Below are 19,108 nucleotides of genomic sequence, written 5' to 3'. Positions count from 1 at the left end.
GTTACAAATAGCTGAGCATATGTGTGGTGCAAGGTTAAAACAATAACAAGCAGGTCGAATCATTCAAACACTGGAAATCACTTTGACGTCAGGCCAAAAGCTTAGCTTGAGATGATATCAGTATGGGATAAAAAGAGGATAAACTAACAGGCTTAGCAGCCAGCTTGTTGGAGTCAGCATATAGTATCTATACTTCCAGCAGGAGAGCAGATGGTCATATATTTAAGGAAGCACCAGACAGGGAGTCAGGAGATCTGAATTCTATTCCTGGCTTTGCAGCAGTGTTCCTATGTCACCTTGGGGAGCCACTTTCCCCCCTTTTTTCCTTAATCTTTTAAGTAGTGGAAATAATATTTGCTTGTCTCACTGGGCAGTTGAGAGACTAAACTTATGCTGAAGAAATGTTCTGAACCTCTATGAATAGCATATGGAAAACCTGCAAAGTAAACTTGTTTGGGAGAAAGGACACTGCATGTTTTCACATGGCACGTTTGTGCATATGTTTATGACCTTTCTTTCCCATAATGTCCTGTTCCTTTTTGCACAGTATTCAAGGAAGCAATAGATGGATTAAGCTGCCTTGCACATTTGCTAGAGAGATAAGCAGCTGTCAGTAAGAACCTGACCAAGAACAGATTTCATTACTGAGAGATGGGTTTTATGCCCAAGAGGGCAATAGGCTTGTTGAAGTTAACTGTTTGCCCCAAGATATTTTTGCATTGGTAGCAGAATAATGTTTCCAATGGCTTTTATTCTGAATTTAGCAGTCCTGCTTGCAAGCTGAACGTGTTTCAGATTGTCTTCTTTGAGTAAATCTTCTGGTGAAGTCCCAAACAAGTCCATTTTTTAAATCAGTGAGAAATATCCATGATTATTTGCAAAGGACTTTAATCTAATGGCCATTAAAATCAAATAGACTTCAAAGGAATTTGAATCAAAAACCTAGCAAGCACTGCCGTTTCTTCTGAGTCCTATGCCCATTAAGCAAAATGACCCTATCTATCTTCATAACTATTTGGTATCATAGGAATAATGTTTTCACCACAGAACACGCAGCTTCTGCTTTCAGCTTGGACATGTAAGCTTTGGGCCAGAGTTGAATTTTAGTGTGTATTCTAATTTGTTCTATTTGTACATATCTTTTTGATTAGAGGGTGAAAAATCCTCCTGGTGTTTTCCTTTTATGCCTTCATTTTTCTTGTTGCTAGATTCTGAATCTGTGTCAAAGGACTGAACCCCAAAGTTCAGTCTGGTAAAAAGGCACAAAGAACACTGAAGAAGACTCCAAAATGTTACTCCACCTTATAGCAGCAGTGGAGGGAAAGGAAGCAAAAGCAAAGGTTATCTGAGCAGATGTTCTGGCTCTCAGGTGTGGCATATGGTCTTTCCAATACATGTTTGTTTGTTTAATTCCACACAATCTGAGCTGCTTCTAACCTTGTAAACTGGACTTCCTTCAGCTCTTCTGGAAGTCACTGTGGGTTGGGTATCTCCATGGAGGGAAATACTGACCAATTTCAGGCTCAGACTGTTGAGCAGATTAGAATGCATGGCGAGAAAATGTGAAGGGTCTGGTGTTATTTATTAAGAGCACATACTCTTCTTTGCAGCCTGGTTTTGTGTGAACACACTTTTCAGTTAAGCCTTTGTTCTCTTATACTGGGTTAGTTCTGCTGCCTGTTTCCTTGATGACAGCCTTGGTAGTAATGGAAGAGGACTACATTGCTGAAAAAAACTTACATTGCATGTGTACACAAACTAACTTACTAGACTCTGTCCACCCCAAATCCATGCAGTTTTCTGCATTAAATCACCATAGGATAGCTTTAATCCAAGAGAGAAGCTGAGTGAAACAGATTCTTTCTGTAGAACTGTGCTGTATGTCTAAGTGCAGTCTATTAAGGAATAAATTAAACTGTTTACTCTTGATATATGAATTAAGCAAAAAAAAAAATTAAACATTTCAGATAGTAACCAGCCCACTGTTTTGAATATGTAACAAAAACAGTGTAAAGTTGATAGTCTGTGACCAGAGATTGATCTGGTTCAACTGGAAGTAGTTTACATGAGACTGATGTCCCCACCTTTTCCTTTTATGGGAATGATCATTGTTTCTTTCATGCCCTCTTTTTGGCTAGGCCAATGACAGAATTGCAGTTAAGAAGTCAAAGAAGTGCTTCACGAAGACATAGACACAGGAAAGAAGAAAGGAAGGAAAGAGCTTGCTTTACCTATGTTCTCTTGTTTTTACTGCCCCTAGTCTCCATGATTTTTAAAAGCTAATCTTTACTGGTTGTCATGGACTTTGAAGAGTAAAAATTTGATGACTAACTTTGTCACATATTTTCAAGGATTAGCAGGTGACATGTAGAATACTCCCTGTACCTCTTAGGAGAAGCCATGTTGCTGTTTGTATATGTTTGTGTTTTGGGGTGTGGTAGAGAGTTTGAAGAATTACAAAAAAAGCATGACTATTTAAAGTGAAGTTAATGATTCAGTGAGGGCAGGCTCCCTTCTAGGATAAGTCTGGTTATATATTATAAATTTCTAAATGAAGTGTTCGGTCCAGATCTATCCTCCTCTCTAGCCCTGCACTGGTTTGGCTGGGTCCTACACAAAGATGCAGATTTTTCTTGGGATCACCTTTTCTCTGGGGATACTAATTCCTGGAAAACTCAGCTTGAAATTGCCATATGACAGGTGAGTGTGAATGGGGTATCATGAAGAATTGTGCATGCAGTGAAATTCCCAGGAACTCTGTAAAAATAATATCAACACAACCAATGCAGACTTGGGGTTATCCTGCTGGAAACCAGTTCCATAGAGAAAGACTTTGGAGTCCTAGTGGACAACAAGGTATCTATGGGCCAAGAGGTCCAATGACATCTTGGGGTGCTTCCAAAAAAAGTGCATCCAATAGGTCTAGGGAGGTTCTCCTCCCCCTAAACTGTGCCCTTGAAAAATCACACCTGGAATACTGTGTCTAGTTTTGGGCCACTCAGTTCAAGAGAGACAAGGATCTGGAGAGTCCAGGGGAGAGCTACAAGGATGACTGGGGGACTTGAACATCTGTCCTATGAAGAAAGATTGAGAGAGCTGGGGCTGTTTAGCTTTGAGAAGGCTGAGAGAGATCTTACCCATGCCTATAAATATTTGAGGGGTGGGTGTCAGGATGAAGGTCATGGTCTCTTTTTGGTAGTGCCCAGTAACAGGAAAAGGAAGAAGAACATGAGATAGAGCACAGAAAGTTCCAACTCAGCATGAGGAGATACTTTTTTACAGTGAGAGTAAGAGAATACTGGAAGAGGCTGCCCAGAGAACTTGTAGAGTCTCCATCTCTGGAGACTTTCAAAATCCACCTGGTTGCATTCCTGTGCAGCCTGCCCTAGGTGATCCTGCTTTGGCAGGGGAGTAGGACTCAGTGATCTCTAGAGGTCCCTCCCAACCCCTAACATTATCTGATTCCATGATTTTGTGATTCTGTAACGTTTGTGAACTGAAAATCTGGAGAAAGGGTTACTAAGCTACAAGCTTTGTCAGATTAAAAAAAAACAACCATAAAGATGCAAAATGAAGAAAGAGTGAACCAAATCCAAGCCAATGAAGATATGGCTGCAGCCATGGGAGACACACAATGCCCATCAAATGTACCTCAGAATGCTTTGCTTCCATTAGCTGAAGTGCATTTGGCTTAGCTTAGCCTCTTTCATAATGAACTTTGAAATCAGATGCTGTAGGAATAAAGTGCCTTTTCTGATTATAAAGTGGGGAGATGACTGGGCAAAATTATCCAGTAATAAAAGACAGCTGAGGTTATGTGAAAAAGATAGTGTCCCAAAAGCAGCTCGGATACAGAACCCCTGTAGGAAATATGTAACACTAACAACAACAACAACAAAAAAGGCTAATGGAATTGGTCCAGACAATCTTCACCCCAAGGTGTTCAGAGAACAAGATGATCATAATTTTATTACTGATTAATGTTTTTGAAAAGTATTAAATCTCTATTTTTGATGCATTTTCCATTCTCCCTTCTGCTTCATAAGAAAATGAGTGATATAAAATTATGCTGCTTGCCTGCCTAAACTATTTAGTTTAACTAACCCTCATCTTCACAAGGAATGATAGGTCACTCTCCCTTTACAGCATCTGAGATTTGCTGGAGGGGCACAAATACAGTGTGGATAGAGACCAGCTATCCACATACAACTTTGTATATGGAATTTTCTAGAGTGAAAAAGGTTAGCTCAGTGCTGAATGTCTGTAGACTAATTATATACCCAGAATACAGTTTCAGAAAGGACAAAACCCGAGCCTTACCTACTGCAAGTAAGTTCCTTCATAGTATACCCATTCAATAACTCCTCTGACCCAGCTCTTGGCAGAAGATTCTCTCTTTAGAATGTGTTTTTTCCCTTGTATAGTATTTAGTCTTCAGATTTGTATCAGAGACAAAGTTAGAGCCTATCAGTTTCACTGAAGAGAATTCAACAGACCCTTAGTAGAGTAGTCTTCGTTTTTGTTTCTAATTGCTGTCCAGGCCTGGACCTACTGAGTACTTGCATGGAGTTAATCAAATGGTCAGTGCGACCCTGGGTAGGCAGTACCTGCACAAAGATAAAATGGCTTTAAAAGCTCATTTTTATTGTCATTTTCTCTGTTCAACAACTTAAATTAAATACCCACTATATGAGCACCCAAGGAAACAGAGCTTGTGCTGACAGAGTTCTTTAATTTGGTAAGAAAGCTTAGCTGTAGCATTAAAAAAACCCTGTTGTTCTCATGTGGTCACATGGTCTGAGTTTGTACTTCTCCACTGAGAATCACAGTCCATAATCATAAATGAGTGTGTGCTTCCTAACCTTAGTTTACTATTAAAAATAATTTCTCTCCATGCTGGCTATTGTAAAAGGTTTATCAGTAAATAAGAGCTGGCCATCTGGCAGCAATCTGACTGTCTGGCATTTCTTTCATTTGGTGTAATTAAGACATAATGTCAATGAGGATAGAAAGATATTACAGGATATTGTTCCCCTTCCTGATAGACAAAGAGCAAAGCAAGCCTAGGCATTCAGAGAGAATAAACTCTGAACTGCAGCTGAGATGTTTATTCTCCTAGAAAGATGTTTATCCTGCATCCACAAGGTTTATTACGAAGCTATCATGACTGTCATACCAAATCATTAGCAATGCAAATGCAATCATTTTGCCCCATAGATGAAGGTCCAATATTCAAACTGCATCCTGAACCAGTTGCGAAGAGTCCATTTTAACTATCAAGTTCCATGTTTCTCTATCAGCAGAGGAGATATTTTTAAGAGAGATGTCAAAAAACCCAAATCCCCATATTTTTCCATGGACAGAATAGTGAATTCTATTTGCATGTATATTGAGCTGATAATTGCACATTTGTGTATGGAAGCATTAATGATAGCAGTTACAGTTCAGATGGTGAGAGCATAGTATATTGATGACCATAATGACCATGGCTTTAATAAAAACCCATGCAAAGTTTTTGCAACAAGAATTCCTGTTACAAAAGCTTTAACATGCAAAATGTTCTTTTTTTTGTCTTTGTCCTGTGAAGAGTCCAAAGCCCACCAGAGGCACTGAAAGAGACAGCGAAGCAGTAGCTGTTGGGTGCTAACAAACACAAACATGTCTTGAGTTCCCCAATCTATCAAATCAGTAGCAGGTAACTGTCATCTCATCTCTGAGGGATGTTATCTAGTCATTGAAATCCACCCCTCAGTATGAAACCCTTTCTCTAGAAAAGTCAGACTTGCTAGCAGTGCTTCTCCCCAATACCCACAACAGAGGAGGCTCAGGAGATTGTCTTCAGTGATGTCCTAGCCACACGTTTTCCCCATGCTTCAGGCTGACTGTATTCATTGCACAGATGGAAGTACAGTCACTCCTAGCCCCTGTCAAGCTCTACATGTAAAGCAGACCTTGTATCTTTCAGCTACATGGAGGTCTCCAAGGCCCCCTGACCTGCAAGCCTTGGAAGTAGATCTGAACGATGAAAAAGAAACCATTAAAATAAATAATACAAATTCTACCAAAAATTACAAACAGAAAAATTCAAATTACAAACACACAGATCTGATCTTTCTGTGTTTCCAAATGTTTTCATTTGTTCTTTGTAAACTTTCAACTTTTTTCTTTCAGATTAAGCCTGTAGTAAACGAAAATTTCATCAGGCCTTATGAAGATATATACTCAAATATTGGATCTATGTGTCTTTTTCTACAAATATAAATTGATCTTGGACTAGAAGTTTTTGTTTCCTGTGAGCTTGAGTAATAATATGCAGTTTTGGAAACTGCACTATTCACTATTTGTAGTATAAATCAGCTGTTCTCATGACAAGTAGCTTGTGAACATATCAAGCTCTTAGCAGTGTTCATTTATCATAGCTATCTAACGTTTCTGCATGCTGAAATAGATCAACAAAAACTCAAGATCATCTGGAATAATGGAATAATTCCTGAACAGGGGAAAACAAAAAGAAAAAGACATCTTATATAAATAAATGGTTTGTATATATTACTAATTATCTTGGTTTGGTCTTGGTCCTGCAAAGGCCAGAGGTTGTGCGAGGAGTTGGCTTCCGTGAAGCTGACATGATGAATAAGAAATTGCCAGTGGCAAGGAAGCAGAGCTATACTAATGCTGTAGCAACAGAAAACTCACATCACCTAGTCCTATTTGTAGCTAAAACATTCCAGGAATTCATCACTTGTATTCACCAGACATTTTTTTGGAAGGGCACTTGGTTACATGTTCTGTCTTCCTTCTACATAAGAAAATATTTCCTTTTGACTTACGAAATTACAGATACCTTAACAGACATTAAAACTGATCTTGTTCCTCGGCTCAATTTCTAGGGATCAGGTTTTGCATATCGTTCCAGAAACATTTCAACAAGTCCAGCATCTTCAGCATCTCTGCAGCACTTTACTGGTAAGAATAACAAAGTGTGCCCAAAAAAAAACAGAGTGGGATCTTGGTCTGCAGAACAAATCAACATGTAAATCTGGACATGAATGAAGGTTAAAGTAAGCTTGAAAAAGCTTTAGCTAGGTTCTTTTTTCCTTAGTGCAGGGTGGAATTGCCCATCCACTACTCGAATGAATTTATGGGAAGAATTTAGTTTCTTTGCATGGCTCTCTAAAGGCACTGCTCCTTATCAGCCATGCCTGAGCCCGTGTGGACACTAAGCCTATGCTGCATACTCTATGGACAGCTGGAGAATAGTTAAGGGGAGAATCTGAAGGAAAACTTCCATTTGCTGATACACAGCTACTCGGTCTTAAATATTTATTCTCATTCTGAAAACAGAGCTTGATTTGTACATTTCTTCTCTTCTGCACAGCTGGATTTGTGGAAGCCCTTGCTGCCTCAAGATATCTGGGCTGGAGAAGACCTGCACATAAGGGTCCCAGCCACTCTGGTGGAGGAGGTGAAAGACAGCTTAGATCAGCATATGATCTCATACAAGTAAACTCTCTAATTTCCTGATGGGAAAAAACTTGCTCTAACAATCTTCCTTGCTGTCACAAAATGGCCTGGCCTTTTGAAATGAACACTCAGCAAATTCAGATGATAAGACTCAACCTTTGTTCCAAGTGACTCCAATTTACCTTGACCTGCCCAATGCACAGATGCTATATATCCCTTTGGGTTTTAAAAGCACTTTTCCCTGTGCTCTGTTTATTAGCCTTCCAAGTAGCCCAGACTGTAAATTTGGAGCTGGGATGTAAGACAACCCTATCTATCTTGTTTCCTGCTGCTGTCCTCTCAGTGACAGAGGATGGCACTCAGATGTATGACTTTTTTTTAGTCTGAAGACAGGAAGCCAAACTTGGTACAACCACCACTTTCAGGAGCATGCTTTCCTTTTGGAAAGCGTGGGTACTTGAACACAGGGTCCTCCCTCTTTTGGAGAACCCAAAGGTTTAATCAGCGTTACTGTAGAGGAGCAGTTTGTAGCTCTCATTTTCCTTTTCCTATCTTTTGCTGTTCCTTTGGTTTGCAGAAGAACTTTTTCAAAGTCAGTATTCAGCCAGTTTCTACACAGTTGTAGCTTTCTACTCCTCTCTCACACACACAGACCTCTGGTGAGAATTTCCCAGTACCAGCCAGTCAGCCAGCAACATTTCAGCCCAGGCCCTTAGTTCCAGGATCCCATAGCACACATAGTTTGGAATCACAGGCTGCAAATGGCCCAAGATCACATCTACCCAGCCACACTTCTTCACTAACTGCCACACTTCTACCTCCAACTAAAAAATCTAATCCAGATACAAAGTTTGCTTATAAAGCCAAATAGGATTAAATAATATCTATTCACCACACAGCCCCGTTCTCATTTGGAACTCACTTTTCCAGATAACCAGTAGCTAGCTCTATTTCATATAAACAATCTTGCAGTCATTGAAGGCTGTTGACAAGTATTCTATGGACATACACTGACATTTACCAATCAGAGATAAGTTAAAGGAGGACTAGTGCCACTTCAAAGACGTTTAGAGTTAAAGCTGATCTTGACATCCTGCATCTTGGCTGACGAATTCTTTTTAGTAAGTGTGATGCCCTGACAACTAGAGTAGGAGAGAGGTGAGGTGCAAGCCAGTACAAATGATCTAGTATCAGGTTTAGGTACTCAGAACATAGGCAATATTTCAGAAGAAATTTAACTCTTATTTATATCAAGACTCTTCAATTTCTAATGCTGTCAAATTATTATAGGGGAAATTTAAATATTAAATTGAAGTTAGGAGCTTCATATTCCTTTTTTCCCCACCTTGGACTGGGGCCAGAGCTGTATCCATCTTGTGTAGGATTCCTAAAAGAAAGAGGTTGGTAATTTAATAGTCAAGCTGAAATTTTGGCTTTATATTTCAAAGGGGTTGAAAAGAGTTTGGCAGCGTTAGAGTTAAAGCTCTTATAATGGATTCAAAGCAGAAACCACCTTGTAGAAGGCAGCTGACATGCAAGGAAGATAACATGACAGTCAGGTACATAATGATAGAGACATAAATGACAAATTATAATCAGGACATCAATATTCTGACTGTGTCAGTCTCTGTGATTTCAGTCTTCCAGAGCTCTGGTAAGGCATTTTATGTGTGTGGTTTCAGTTCATGGGAATTTGCGCTGCCTGAATTTTAGTTTGAAGTTCATATGTGAATAAACATCAAAGCTCAGAGTCAAAGTCAGATGCAGCTACTCTTAAAAGTTTCTTATGTGCAGTTTCCAGAATTGCCAATCAGTGTCACTGTCAGCAGAATAGTCTATTAGTGCTTACAGTGTTGGAAATCAATACTGTTTAAGCTACCTTTGCAATTGTCTTATTGCAAGCATTTAGGAGTACAGATTTGTAACTGTACCATTCAAAGCCCTCTGAAGCCAAGGAAAAGATGTTATTGACTCCTTTGATCATGGAATCATACCTCTGAGATACTTATTTCCGAACTAATTTGTAGCTAGAATACAAGAAGAGCTTTTTGATGGAAACAGAAGTTTTGTTCTGATTTTTGCAAATTGCAATGAATACTTGAGTGAAGTCTTTGCACATTGAAAATGTCTCCATAACACAATGAAACACTAATCTTAAATTTGTTGCTTTTCCCTCCTTTTCCCAAAAGATGACATTTTAGAGTTTTGCCCAGAAGTAGAGAAGGAAAGATACAGACATTTTCTGTTTGTTTCTTCTTCTTCTTCTTTTTTTTTTTTTTTTAGAAATTGTCAACATTTGTAAAAAAATCTGATAAAATAATTAACTTATCGTTAAAACTTAGCAAAAATCTCAGTACTTTGAAGTTTCTCTTACATGAAAGTAACCACTATGTTGATAGTGGTGAATTTGCCAGGCAGTCCACAACAGAAGAGGTTAAATCCTTTCATTTGTTGATGTAAGGTATGTACCTAACATGACAGTTTTTCACTAATTGTTTGGGATTGTTTTCTTTTCTATCTCCTTTTCCCCCTTCCCTAGAGTCCTAATCCCTGATGTGCAGGAACTTGTGGATCAGAGCATGCCAAGGGAGAGGAGCAGCCATAGGCAGGTTCCAGAAGGTTATGTCTACACTGAATATCATCCAATGGAAGAGGTAAAAAATAATGCAAGTTGCTGCTCTTTTGCAAATGCCACAGTGCAACACTCTTCTTGCAGAAAGCTCAGATGAAATCAGTGGAGCTCTTTCTGGCTTTTAAAATATTTTTTAACTCTTTGACTAGAATCTTGAGCTGATTGAATTGAACAGGAATTTGCCACTAATTCTGATTCAATCCTCGGTTTCTCCCTGACCTGAATGCTCTGTGTGAAGCAGCCATATTGTTTTGCAAATGATACTCTTAACAGATTTGCTACCTTTCTGCCCTGTAATGCTTGATCGTTATCTCTAGTATTTATTCATTTCAGTCCCAGTATTCATTTAAGTCCTGGTTCAGTTTGATGTTGAACCAAATGTGAAGTGCAATGTAATACAGTTTTGAAGATTTGATGGTACGACTCCATACCAGGTGAAGACGATATGCTGAATAGGATGGGTGTGTCAAATGAGACCCAGAATAGAGCATCACTGTTGTATTGCTGTGATGTTACTTTTTTTCACCCAGTAAGCTATAACCACACCTTTGCTCAGAGGCAAGTGAAGGGCCTTCCATGAGTGCTAAGTGAAATCACAAACTGAAATAAGCTCTGAGGAAAATGTTGCTTGTCTAAGCAAAAGAACACACTTTAATCCAGAAATGGAGATGAGGAAGAGAAGAGAACTCTCACCTTGGGTCAACAATTCACTTTGTCTGCTTTAGATTTACCAATGGATGATTCAGATTCAGGAGAGCTACAGTGAGCTGGTGACTCAGCACTACTTGGGGAAGACATTTGAGAATCGAGAAATGTACTATCTGCAGGTAAGGGAAGAACATTCTTAAAATGAGTAGAAGGTATCTTCACACACACACACAAAGAAAAAGTGCACAGGAGAAGAGAAGTTTCAGATCTTTCCTAAGATAGTGCTCATTGCAATATGCTGAAATAACAGATCAGTTTGCTCTTCTGCAGCACAGTAAAATTTGCCAGCATTCATATACTCTATCACCATAACCTTGCTATTGCTACTAAACAGTGAAAACAATCAATTTAATGGGAGTCTTGTTTACAAATGCAAATAAAAGCAAAACCATCTTGGCAACAGCTGTGTGTGAGGATAAAAAGTTTTATTTTGTTGGTTTTATTACTTTTACAGTGTATAGCCTTTCTTCTCCAAGTATTCCATGATATTTTTATTGGATGTTTTAGTAAAAACAATAGGCTTAGCAATTGGGTTAGTTAATGTCTACTGTATTCCTATCACTGAGTAAAATTAGATCCCCTGCCTTTTTGTGCTTCCCCTTCTGAAAAGAAAAAAATCTCAGAGTAAGAACCAGTCCTGTGAATGACTAATACAAATTAAAAAGGAAATACTGTATTGACACTCCTGCACAACAGACACTTTAAAACTCTTGCCCTGAAATACCAGGGGGATGAGGTTATTAGGAAGTAGAGCTTGTCATAATGATGTCTGTAATAATAATCTTCTCAGAAGGCTCAATGGCAAATCAAAGCACATCCTTTTCTTTCTGTATTGTGCTAGGCTATTTTACTGTCAATAATATAATGATCAATTTTACTCTCTCTCAGATCAGTCAACCATCAGATAAAGCCAAAAAGATTGTTTGGATGGACTGTGGGATTCATGCCCGAGAATGGATCTCTCCAGCCTTCTGCCAGTGGTTTGTGAAAGAAGTGAGTCCTCACTTTCCCACTTTAAAAATTCATATCACTTTGGATTCTTTCTTCTGCATTGTGGTACTAAGAATTATGCTTTTTTCTTTAGAATATGGTTTTAAAAATTAGTACATAGTACAGGTGCCTATGGATACCTAGGTCTAAATCACAGTTTGAGAAGAGATATGGGACAATATTTAATGGGTTGCTTCCTCCACTTGAACTGATTCCAAAAACCACTGAACTTGATAGAAATTTCTCAATTTCCCACAGTGGATTTTGGATTAAGCCACTCTGCATCACAGAGATGCAGTCTCTCTGAAATAAAGCATCCCAAAAATGTGGCATAGCTATGTTCCACCTGTAATGGACTAGCTGGAGTGCAGGTATGCTATCACAGGGCTTTTGTACCTTTGTATCTATATGAAGCCACTAACTGGCTACATTGTCACTTTGTCAATGGCAAAAGGTAGATATCTTAACATATTTGGAGATAAGTAGATTCTACACTATGGTGATGTGCAGGAGTGAAAGATTCCCTGATGACATCTCTAAACTAGCTCTTTCCAGTGATTATCACTAGAGACTCTGTTCAATTCTCTATGTTTTTTCCTCTGCAGATTCTTCAAAACTACAAATCTGACCCAAAGATAAGCAGATTTCTGCAGAATTTGGACCTCTATGTCTTGCCAGTCCTTAATATTGATGGCTACATATATTCCTGGGAACAAGTAAGTAGTCATAATCCACGGACTAGATTGAAAGTTAGGTGTGTGCAGCATGCTTTGTTAATTTTAGATACAATCATAATAATTATATTTCAGCAAAGAACAATGAAAGAATCATTACACAAAACCTCTCATAGCATAGAAATTTGCAGTTATTTGAGATTACAGAGGGAAAAAAAGAGGACAAAACCACAGGATCAGTCACTTTTCAGTTTCTAGGGATGGACTTACTACCCTGCTAACAGCTCAAGCCTTGTTTACAGGATCACAGGATATTAGGGGTTGGAAGGGACCCAAAGAGCCTGTTGATAGAGTCAAGCTTGATAGAGTTAAGCATGACTAGATGAGTCAGTCGTCCTTCACAAGATATCTGACCAAGCAGATGTGTTTAAACACCTCTGCAGGACAGGAGATCTGGTCAAATATTGGGCTAGTTGGTTCTGAAATAGGGGTGCCCTCAGAATCTGCCTTTTCTTACATGGAGGATAATGCAAAATGGTGGTCTTCAGCAAGTCACCATACTTCCAGGCTCCTGGGCTCAGTTGAAACACTTTGTACTGCAGGACCTCAGTATGGCCCAACAGGCTTAGTCTACCACCAAGTGGATCTTGCTGTCTCCCAGCTTGCTCGCCAGCAGGGAGACATAGTATACATGTCATTTGCACACACAGGTAACTCAGCTGGGAAGTTCATACAGGCAGTGCAGTGAGGTCTACAGAGAACTAAGTATAGCAGTGAGTATACTGGGGAAGTATGGAGCAAAGGCAAGACTAGATGACCAAAAAAAAAAAAAAAGCATTCATCTTTTTGTATCTGAAACAGACGTAAGTTCAGCTATCACCTCTTGGACACAAAGGTACCTCTCACAATGTGAAGTATTTATTAGGAGTGCAACACTGCATGAAAGCAGCTGAATACTACAGAAAAAGCATACCTCCGTTTTTTAAAGCTCAGGAGACTCTAGATGCATACAGGCTTGCAGAAGATGACAGCCTGGCTGTAAGTCCATAAAAAGTTCTATCAAGAAATTTTATCAACTTCGCACATAGTGCACTCATATAATGCAAGAGTTATGGAGAATGCAGAGGTCTAAAGTAAATGAGTCTTCACACCATATTATCATTAGGCCCTACACATCACTGAGTAGCTCTGTAAACGAAGTTCCTTTTGTTTAGGAACGTTTGTGGAGGAAAAACCGTTCTCCATATAAGAATGGCACCTGCTACGGGACAGATCTGAACCGAAACTTCAATTCCTCCTGGGGCAGTAAGTTGCAAATATTTCAGATCATCAACACAAATGTAAAGCAGAAAAGTCTCTCAAATAAGATGAGATCCTACAAGAAAGGAATACTCACCTTGTTGACATCAAGACATATGTAAACATATGGTTTGTGTGTCTGTATAAATATGCTTTCCAAAAATACTAAGTTGCTGACTTTCAACTGGCCTTTACTTTCGTGAGCAGAAAATTGATGCTAATATAACTGTACCTCCAAGCACTAGCTCTGGGCAGCAATGCCAGGAGTTAGTCACTTAACAGCCAGTATTTGTTTGCTATGGTTTTCAAGGAGCCCCCAAAGCTTCCTAGGCAGGTGGAATGCTGTGGTGGTGTAGATTGTTTTAATTGCTGCCAGCCTGTAAATATGTGTTAAATACTTCAGTCTTGTAGCAAATTTTAGCTGCTACCAGCAAAGTGAAATGTTGAAGTCCCACTGAGCTGTCTAGTCTCCCTGCCCACATAAACACACTCCTTAACACTCTGAGGTAAATGTCCCTGTTCCCTCTGAACTGATGTTTACATGCTTCTGCTTCAATTCACTTTTTGTATTCCTCTCCAGGTGTTGGTGTTTCTTACAACTGCAGCAGTGAAATCTTCTGTGGACCTGGACCAGAATCAGAGCCTGAGACAAGAGCTGTGGCTCAGTTTATTGAACAGAAGAAGAGTGACATTTTGTGCTATTTAACAATTCACTCGTATGGACAGTACATCCTCACTCCATATGGCTCAACAACCGAACCTCCAAGTAACAATGAAGAACTGGTAGGGCAAAACATTCATCCTCTATGCTTGTAGAGAACAAGTACAGCAGTAGCGTGTGGCACAACTCTATTTGCCCTCTTGCAAATAGGTTTATTTAGGGACTTTGCTTCCAGAGTAGCTAACACTTTGCACAGTATCAACAAGCTTTATTTGCCTTGGAATTAATCTTAACCCTTCATTTTAAATCAAGAAAATCTAACTACTACAGATAGGGTTATTGTGATGCAAGATAATTGGAGAAAAGCTCCAAGTTCCTTCTGCATACAAAAATGTGCTTGCACTTCAGGACACCAGCACATCATACACACATGGTTGTCACAATCATGTCCAGAAAGGGTATTCTGAATATGCTCACTAGGAGAAAGGGATCAAAGCAGGCACCTACTGCTTTGTTACTTGTCCCCTCAGTTTCTGAGATTTCTAATCTGACTTCATTAACATGAGTATATGTGAACATTCCAGTAACTGGAACAGTCATCAAGAGCATGAGAGATTTGGCTTTGGACTTCATATGAGTCACTGGAGAAGTCATTTAGTCTGTTCATGGTTCAGTTTCTAAAGATGGTGTGATACAGTCCATGGCAATACAACAAGTGTAAGAGATCCACCGCTGCTGTAGCCAGTATCAGTGTTACAGAGCCTGTACTCTAATTCTCAAAAATGCAACCCTCTACTTTTACAATAAAGTATCTTCTCTACCTAATATCAGAGACATTTAAAACATGTAAATATAACTTCCATTAAAAAAAAAAATCAAAACCACTTTGCCCAAATATTTTTAAACAGTTTTCTCTAAAGTACTGAGCTAATCATATCAAGACTTAAAGGTGACCATACATAAATGTATAGCTGAAAGAAACAAAAGTTTTGGTCCACTCTAAATAGTTAATTGCCAAATGTACTGGCACTGATGACAATGTTGTGTCTGTTTTGAACTTACAGATGTTAGTTGCAAAGCAAGCAGCTTCTGCCTTGACAGGAAAGTACGGGACCAGCTATCAAGTAGGACCAACCTCTTTAATTTTATGTAAGTTTCTTTATATTCCCCTTTGATTACTCTGTTTTTCAAACAAGAGAGTCATTCTTGTGTAACAGGCATCATAGGTACTGTTTTGCTGTTTCTTCTTTGAACTTCTTTGGGCTGGTCTGTTGGAACATCTAAGCAACACCACTTAAATGCAAGATAACACGGTACATTATAAAGCTGGCTGCAGAAAGAAAGGAGGCATTGATCAGAAGCTAGTTCCTGCATGAATTCCTCACAGATATATCACAGGGGAGGGAAGGAAATTGGTGATACATCATCCTGGTCCTGCTGAAGTCACCAGCAAAACTCACATTTGTCTTCACTGGAGTCAGGCAAAAATTAAAAAAACCACCAGGTCTATAGTTACTGCACCAGACATTATCACATGGCAGCTTTGTGCAGTTCTCTGTGAAATACATTGGTTTCAACTTCGTTCCTAATAGACTGCATAACATCACCAACACACCGTTGATAGTCTTTACATAGAGGACTAGAAAGCTCTAGACACTGTTTGGTAAATTCAGTCTTTTCCTAGTGAGCAGTAAGTTATGCTAGCCACTCAGAACAGAAAGTAGTTGGCTCCAGTACCCACATGACTTTGCACACTCACAGTATCTCTCTGCCAGTTCCTGAGTCACACAAGTCGCCTACTGCAGGCACAATGTAGTATAAGGTATCTTGTCTGTGCCTAGGACTGCATTTTGCCAGGAGTTGTATTTATACTGAATAGGTAAGAAAAAAGGTCTATGATGAAGATGAACACTGATGTGGAGAGCAGGGAGAAATTTTTCAAGCATGACCAAACTTATGCTTAAAAATAAATACACAAAGAAGTTCCAGGCAGTGTCAGGGCAGGAAATGAAGCACCAGAACAGATAAATGACCAGTCTCTCTTGTACCCAACACTAACCACAGAAAGATGCTAAAAACATGGAATACTTAAAACTCATCTCTTCTTGTACAATACCATCTCATGGAGAATTGTTTCACTTAGGAAACTCTGTGGAAGGCTTTTAGTATAATTAAGAATTGCAACACCTAGAAACTCTGCTCTCCATGTCACAGTGATATACAGATATTGGTTAGTTCAGAAATTCGGGTATAATCTGGCATTGACTCCAGCAAGAAGTACTGTCAAAGACCATGCTTAATACCTACATCTCCCTTCTGTTTTTAAATTCACAGACAATAATTCAGGCTCCTCACGGGATTGGGCTCACAGGATTGGCATTCCTTTCTCCTACACATTTGAACTGCGAGACAAGGGTACTTATGGATTTCTTCTACCTTCTAACCAGATCCAGCCAACATGTGAGGAGACTATGTTGGCTGTGACAACTATCATAGACTATATTGATCAGAATTATATCTCAGATAGGGCTATGATGCTGACCTCTGGCATTAGCCTTTGCCTGAGCCTTTGCCTGAGTGTTGTACTTACATGGACTGCTTCTTAAAGACAGCTTAGAGAATCCAGCAGGAGACTCTCATGTAAAGCATCTCTTTGAAAAGACAGAATCACATGAGCAGAGGAACAAAATGTCAAATGCTTCAATAAAGTCTCATTCCAAAAAACATATCTGTCATTTTGATAGCTCTGTTTTAGGGAAGAAGAAAAGGAGAAAGAGCTGTGTCATTTTCCCAAGCTTCACTTGCTTATGTCACAAGAAGCCATCATAAGTACACATGAGGAAGGAGCATTAGTACTCCCTGTTGCATGTTCTCAGGGGTGCGTCTGAGCTTATTGAGCTCTTCCGTCAGCTGCAGTCCTGCTCTGTCAAAATTCTCCCCATGCTTGACCTTGTTTATTCTTAAGTCTTACTGGTATTAACAGGACATCTATGAGACACAAATGTACCCATTTCCCACTACAGACAATTGGATGGCTTCCTCAATATCCACTGTCCTTCCTGTAAGAGTGAGATTTACCAGAAAATATGAGGCCTTGAATGCTGGTAGTGAAAGGTCATAATCAGGCAATCACCACCAGCAGCCTGAAACAAGCTGAAGAGTTGAGCTGGTGCAAGCTTGTGGAGATAGACAAGAAGTGTGGCCCTGTTACTTAGATACAGTCAGATTAGTAAAGATAGAAACTTCCCAGATTCCTCAAAAATACAAAAAGGAAAAGGAGAAGGAAGAGGAAGATGAGGATGAGGTGCTACTTCTACAGTACAAAGCAGAAACCAATTTCTATGCATCCTCAACTTCACATCCTCAACTCAAAATGATGTGACTAGTGGCAACAAATACTCTCCTAAGATCAGACTTGGGGATTTCACTACAGATGGTACATGAAAAAAATGCTGCTCGCAGAGGGGTGCCTTTCCTACCAACCACCTTAATTCTTTGGGCCTGACTCTGCGGAGGGACTTGGACCCGGTTGCATAGCCCTCCACTGCTTGTGGGACCTTGTAGCCTACAGGGATCTACCCTGTCACACAAAGCTGAAAGATGTGGAGTGCCAGATGAAAGGTTCTTATTCGGCCCAATGAGCAAGGGTCCTCCACATGAGCCACCTAAAAGGAACCACCAAGCACACAGCTTCAGGTTTGCTACAGCCAACACCAGAGGGTGCAGGGCACTCACTGAGATGGAGAAGAACTATTTTAACCTGTCTTCTGTCTGCTTTTGCATATGGGAGTCCTGCATCCCAGAAATGTATCCCCCAGGGTTGGTATTACAGGTAATAAGACAGTTGGGGTTTTTTTGTGATACAAAATAGAGTCTGGGGGTGGGGGGAAGGAAAAAGAAAAATTATTTTCAATGAAATCTGATTGTCTTAGCAAATTTCAATTGAAATTTGAAAGTATTCTAACCAGAGATTTCCAACAAAATATCTCCACCTTTGAGGAAGAGAATGGAAATTACCCTCCACTGACTTCTTGAAGACTAATGATGGCAAATTCAGATTAAGAACTTCTGCCAGAAAACTCACAATAAACAAGGACATTGAAAAGATGGAAATATTACTGTTCTCGAGTTACAAAGTACAGGTATAGAAAAACTCAGTGGTTTGACTAACATCTCATAGAGGGTCAGTGGCAGAACCTGGAAAATTCTTTTGTCTAGCTCTTTTCTAGTGTTACCAAGAGAAAGATGCATATCAGCTGACCATGGTATTGTCAACCAAAGAAAAAAAAAGAAAAAGACAAAGCTTGCAGTCATTTTTCCAAAGTATATCCCGTTGTAATTTTGACTATAGTATTAGACACCAAACCTCAGCTCCTGTGTTCGCTCTCCACAGATTATTACCAACTGGTGTTGGTTTCTATCTCCTGCAGATTCCCTGGAGCATAGTCCTTCCAGACAAACCACACATTTACAGTATGATCTGCCTCTTGCTGAGCTCTGTAGCAGAAGGCATCACTAATTAGCACTTCTCCTCACAGGAGCATCACTCCCCAAAACTAGGTTTGGTTTAAGATGTCACTTGTAAGCCTCTGTATTTGTAGATTGTGTCTTTGGAACTGTGAGAAACAAGACAAGTCCATCTGGCCTGTGACTCTGAGCTGTCCTTAAGCAAGCAGGGTT

The 19,108-nt window shown here is 39.6% G+C and overlaps 1 protein-coding gene across 1 annotated transcript; it reads left to right on the top strand.

Annotated features, from left to right (window-relative positions):
• Nucleotides 1-2,620: 2,620 nt before the first annotated feature.
• On the top strand, nucleotides 2,621-17,034 carry CPO (carboxypeptidase O). The gene is made up of 11 exons (XM_064167132.1): nucleotides 2,621-2,700; nucleotides 6,891-6,966; nucleotides 7,379-7,503; nucleotides 10,004-10,118; nucleotides 10,822-10,923; nucleotides 11,693-11,797; nucleotides 12,400-12,510; nucleotides 13,683-13,773; nucleotides 14,348-14,550; nucleotides 15,493-15,577; nucleotides 16,763-17,034. The coding sequence occupies exons 1-11, from the start codon at nucleotides 2,621-2,623 to the stop codon at nucleotides 17,032-17,034; spliced, it is 1,365 nt and encodes a 454-aa protein (XP_064023202.1).
• The last annotated feature ends 2,074 nt before the right edge of the window (nucleotides 17,035-19,108 follow it).

This window comes from Pogoniulus pusillus, chromosome 2 (genome assembly GCF_015220805.1).
Source record: "Pogoniulus pusillus isolate bPogPus1 chromosome 2, bPogPus1.pri, whole genome shotgun sequence".
Classification (NCBI taxonomy): domain Eukaryota; kingdom Metazoa; phylum Chordata; class Aves; order Piciformes; family Lybiidae; genus Pogoniulus; species Pogoniulus pusillus.
Note: the sequence above shows the minus strand (reverse complement) of the source record. Positions and strands in the feature narration are given on the sequence as shown.

Excerpts from the sequence above, each read along its gene's own strand:
- CPO (XM_064167132.1), top strand. The coding sequence starts at position 2,621 with ATGCAGATTTTTCTTGGGATCACCTTTTCTCTGGGGATACTAATTCCT. Across the intron at positions 10,119-10,821 it reads AATATCATCCAATGGAAGAG|ATTTACCAATGGATGATTCA; the intron begins GTAAAAAATAAT and ends TGTCTGCTTTAG. Across the intron at positions 11,798-12,399 it reads GCCAGTGGTTTGTGAAAGAA|ATTCTTCAAAACTACAAATC; the intron begins GTGAGTCCTCAC and ends TTTCCTCTGCAG.